General features: G+C 37.6%; 1 protein-coding gene across 5 annotated transcripts; it reads left to right on the top strand.

Moving 5' to 3' along the window:
* On the top strand, positions 1-4,965 carry LOC4325033 (uncharacterized protein At3g49140). 5 transcript variants are annotated; one of them, XR_010741228.1, is made up of 14 exons: positions 1-146; positions 908-1,035; positions 1,163-1,273; positions 1,356-1,581; positions 1,819-1,921; positions 2,009-2,073; positions 2,263-2,382; positions 2,491-2,586; positions 3,230-3,386; positions 3,474-3,524; positions 3,605-3,714; positions 3,820-4,046; positions 4,166-4,261; positions 4,359-4,965. XR_010741228.1 is itself a non-coding variant. In XM_015766915.3 (14 exons), the coding sequence occupies exons 3-14, from the start codon at positions 1,197-1,199 to the stop codon at positions 4,449-4,451; spliced, it is 1,347 nt and encodes a 448-aa protein (XP_015622401.1). In that variant the 5' UTR covers positions 1-146; positions 943-1,035; positions 1,163-1,196; the 3' UTR covers positions 4,452-4,965. The 5 variants fall into 5 exon arrangements, 3 of the variants coding, with proteins under 3 accessions (XP_015622401.1, XP_015622400.1, XP_015622399.1); XM_015766915.3 differs by having other exon boundaries at positions 943-1,035; positions 3,894-4,046; XM_015766914.3 differs by having other exon boundaries at positions 3,894-4,046.
* Positions 4,966-5,173: the final 208 nt, after the last annotated feature.

Here is a 5,173-nt window from a genome sequence, read left to right as displayed (position 1 = left end):
GGAGGAGAGACGAAGAGAGAGACAAGAACAAGAAAGGGCAAAGGCAGGGGAAGAAAGCAGCGAAAGGATTCAACGCAGCTCGCGAAGGCCGCGATCCGCCGCCTCGCCTATCCTTCTTGACAGCCGACCTTGGGGCGGATTTACCGGTACGATGCTGTTGCTGTTCGTCTCCCCTTTCCGTATTTGATCTGATTGTAGTCGCTAATCGGCATGATTTTTATGGTTTTACTCATATTGGATTGTATGCTCGTAGAACAGAGGCAAAGAACCGATCAAGATGGGGTTTCTTTATTTTTCTCTATTGGGGGTTGAACAACTGTTCGAGGAACAGGAGAAACCTTTTTTTTTTCTCAGATCAGTACAACTGTTCCGTTTTCCCTAGTAATAACATCCTTTGGTGTTGCTTAGAGAATTTGGTTGGATCACTCCGATATTCATTTCATAGATATGGATTCGTGATAGTGTGCGATTTTGTGTTAACAGTAAAGGATTCATTTTGCAAAGTGTTCTTGATCCACTGGGGCCCTCCAGAACGCATTTTGTTCAGGAATTAGGGTTACTGGGTTAAGGCAAATGATTTTTTTTTTGAAGTAACAAGGGATAATTTTCAAAGTTGGAGGGGATTTTTTTTCCTTATTCTTTGGTCCTGTTCTTCCAAAGTTGGTTCTTTCATTTCGGGGGAATACAATTCCTAATCGATCTGAACAACTTCATGAATCATGACCACATTGCCCACCTCTTTGTTCTCTGTTCCCCTCTTGTGTTGATGCAACTTGCATTCCAGAGGAAGATTGCTTTTTATTAATTATTGAGGAGGAAGATGCGCATGGGTTATGTACTGTTGTAGAAAATATTCCCTGATTTGAATTCATCATTTTGACTTCTGTTCTAATATGCGCGGCTCCAGTTCATGGACCTAATATAGTTCGATGGACAAGATAGGGCACTGAATTGGGCTTACTGTTAGAGGAGTACTGGTTCTGCTTTTGCTGAAGGAATTATCCTTTGTCTGATGATGTGATATATAAGCTACTTGTAAGCTGGAAACTAATCTCACATTTTCTTTAGTTTTGTTGATAAAAATACAATGTGTGTTGTATCATCTTTTGGTTGGTATGGTGTCGAGCACATTTTTAGTTGTCAATTATGTTTCTCTTTGCAGAACATATTTGATCGTTCTTTGCTGGAGTTTATCAATGGCAGCAGGGGTCACTTTTAACTGGATTAAAACCCCACTTGACATCCGGAGATTTCATGACTTTTCTAGTTTAAGGTCTCTCTCTCATTGTACAACTGAATCATTTGACTGGACCCCTTGCATTTCGAAAACTGACTATTGTAGCTAACTATTGTAGTTTTCGATGCCGAAATACTTTTGGATCAATCCAACCTTCCTGGCTGACAACAGACCAGGAACCATCTTTTTCCAAAGTTCGAGTGGCTGCAGATTACTCAGATTCTGTTCCAGATTCAAAGTACACAAGAGATCGGGGTTACCATCCTCTTGAAGAAGTTAAAGAACGTCCAAAAAAGAAGGACCTGTCACTGACAGATGTGGAAACTGCTAGAACTGTAGTAGAGGTACCCTGGTGCATCTATACATTTGTTTAGTTACTGATGCATGTAAATCGTTATAATTTTGCATAGGAATGACTTACAAGATTCCTCAATCACTCAACCTTAGGCTGAGTAAATATCTGTAAACTGTAAAAGTTAAGCAATAAAAAATTATTCCTGTTGTAAAACAATTAAACTGGTGATCTTACCTTGTGTATCGAATCCCTATCATACTCTGGATAACTTTTCTATCTTGTCTAGGCCAATAGCAAGGGATTACTTGTGTTCCCTGCAAGAGTGCATAATGAACCTCATGGGCATGTTGCTTGGTCAGACTTTCAGTATATTGTAGATGACTATGGAGGTAATGCCTTAATGTGCAGCATATATTTTTACAGTAGGGCATTCATAGTCCTCATTTTCATATAACAAGTTCTGTACTTATGTACAGACATTTTCTTTCAAGTACCCGACAGTGAGAACATCTTGGAAGATGATGCTGCAAACAATCCTGTGGTAAGATTACTCTACTTTAGTACTTTCATGTTGGCGTATGTCTTCACAAGCACATATCATGTTGAATGATCACTAGCGCCATGCCAAAAGGATCAGAGTTTTGGAAATGTTGTAAACTGTTATGCACCAGTATTCTAGTGGGAATGGCATATCTGCTTAGTTCTTATCGGAATGGCATTTTAATTGCAGACAGTTTTGATTGGAATGGATGGCCCTATTATTGGAGAAACTAGTGTGGTGACTAGTGATTTTAGCGACTACATGGATGTTGAAAATTTTATAGACATGCCTGATGAGAACGACAGCAAGGTTTGCCAAATAAATCATCGCCTGCTTTCAGCTGGTTTTATGACAAGTTTTCTATCAGCAACAATTACTGTCATTAGTTGTTGATATTTCCTTTGTGATATGTCGCAGATCGATACAGAAATAACTGACATTCTTATAGAGTGGGGGATGCCAGCAACAATGCGTGCAATACATCCAATTTATTTTGCGAAGTGTTTGACAAAGGTAAACCGTCAAAAGTTATTGCAAGCATCAGCAACCATTGAAATAGTGGAGCAGATGAAAACTTTAACTAGGATAACTTTCATAAATGTATTGGCAATGTGAACAATGAATATACTGTGAGTGATTAGTTAATTCCAACCTACATCATATTCTTAGAAATAATGTTGTGAAGGGTGCAAAGTCTTTATCTTCTGGTAACAAAAGTAAGAGCCTGGACCTCAACTTGATACTTCAAAAAGGGAAAAAGAAGGTAGAAATTCAAGGTATGGCCTTACCTATTTCAAGATACACTCTGTCAACTGTAACAGAAAAAAAAATAGAGATCTGAACTTAGTGGTCAGATAAAAGGAAGACAAAAGGCATTTTTGTCTCTTGTTCTGGGATATGTATTCAATCAGTTAGTACTGGTTGTATATGAAAGATATCATTAAAAAAATGAGTAAAATGGTAAACAAAAGAACAGGATGAACTTTTGAACCAGCAACTTGAACTTACTGTTTTGCTCCAAATTTTCCTATAACAGTTCATGAAAAGGTAGATGCTTTGGGAAGCATAGTTCGTAACCTAAATTATAACGAGCACCATATTACATATCAACCACCTAGTCCATGATAAATATACTGTGTATTCTTTTGCTATGCAGGCTGTTCATGATAAACACAGGGAAAAGATGGATAGTCCATCAAATGGTGTCTCAATTGTAGGATATTTGAGACCTGCTTTCATAGAAGAAGAATCTTATCTAAGGAGCTTATTTCATGGTGAGTGCAATGGTGATGGTTATTCGTCTGATTGGAGAGGTAATTCTTTGCTTTATCTTGGTTACTTCTGTTAATACTACTCTTTGATTCTGGTTTATTTGTTCTAATACACAAGAAATCAAATAGATGAATGCAAAAGAGAACCTGCACCAGCTTCTGGAACCAATGGCCTAATTGGTAAGTTGATCAGTTGTGATCAATTCATTCAGTGCACACTTTTGTTTAAATTTTGTTGCTAATGTTAATTCAATATTTAGATGATGATAAATCGAGATTTGATTTCACGAATGTGGGAAGTAGCACTGATTCAACAATCTACAAACTGGAAATAATGACGGTTGAGCTGTTTTCCATATATGGGAAGCAGGTAAGGACTTCCCTCTTCTGTCCAATGTATTGGATCTATACTGGTTCAGAATGCATACATGACTCGCATAACGGAAAGTTGAATCCATGTCTAAATGATAAACAGGAGATAATTTTCTCAACTTTCTTGGCTTGGTTGGTTGTTCTACGACATTACTTTCATTCTGTTAATATCTGCAGTTGATGATTGATCCACAAGATTTTCAAGATGCAGAACCAGATATTCTTGCAAATTCTGCTTCAGAAATTATAAATCGCATTAAAGAAAACGATGATCAGTGCGCTATGGCACTCAGGTCCCTCTGTCATAGGAAAAAAGGCCTCACTGTCGAGGTATGTTCCTGTTCATCAATGCCTTAATCCATGTTCCTTGTTCCTTATGTTTTCAGTTGGCATTTGGATTATTACTTCCATAGAGTAAGCTAAATTTTGCAGTATGGTATGTTTTACAGGAGGCTAGCTTGATTAGCATCGACAGTCTCGGTATCGATGTAAGAGCTTTCTCTGGTTTGGAAGCTCGGACAGTTAGATTTTCGTTTAATGCGCAGGTTAGCTCTTACTCTTAGACTCAATTTTTCGCATGTCCTGTCACCTATTTAATTTTCATGGAGCCTATAACAAATCATTTGGAACCTTTGGTTTCAGGCACTCTCTGAACGTTCAGCAGAGAAGAAGATAAGGCGAATGCTTTTCCCTCGTCGTAAGAACGTGAAACCTTCTACTGAAGATGAATGTTAACCTATCAAAACCTGGTTAGGACACAAGAGAGTAAAGGGATTCAGCATAAGATGTGCATCCAATCTGATGCGAATTCGTTAGAGATACTGCAAATCTGCCGACTATGAAAATGACCTCATTTCCTGAAGAGTTAGATAACTTTGATCCAGGTTTTGATCTGATTGGTGAAAGAAAAAAGAGAAAAGAAAGAAGGATCACCCATGGTTTCTTGCAAGCAAAGTGGTGGTCTTGTAAAGGTGAAAGAAGTGAAGTAAGATGCTAGCATCAATCCGCAACTGACAAAAAGTTTCATCAGCCACCCATAAATTTGTCATCAAAGAAAAAAAATAAACTGTAAAACAGGCCAGATTAATAAGATCTCTTTGGCCTGTAATAATCTCTCCATTTCCTATCAACCTGTAACTAATTTAACTGCCATTTTTCCCCCCTCATGCCTGAATAAAATGCAACTCCAATGTAAATCCACTGAGAAATCCTGATGTTTTCTGACAAGTGACATTCTCCTTTCTTGACAGGCGTGCGTGCTTGGTCATGAGTATTACTCTCTCTGTCCCATTTTAAGTGTAGTTCATCCGTCTTATTTAATTTTTTTATAATTAGTATTTTTATTGTTATTAGATGATAAAACATAAATAATATTTTATATGTGACTTATTTTTTTAAAAAAAAAGTTAAATAAGACGGACGATCAAACATTGAGGACAGACACCCACAACTGCACT

This window comes from Oryza sativa, chromosome 1 (genome assembly GCF_034140825.1).
Source record: "Oryza sativa Japonica Group chromosome 1, ASM3414082v1".
Taxonomy (NCBI): Eukaryota; Viridiplantae; Streptophyta; class Magnoliopsida; order Poales; family Poaceae; genus Oryza; species Oryza sativa.
Note: the sequence above shows the minus strand (reverse complement) of the source record. Positions and strands in the feature narration are given on the sequence as shown.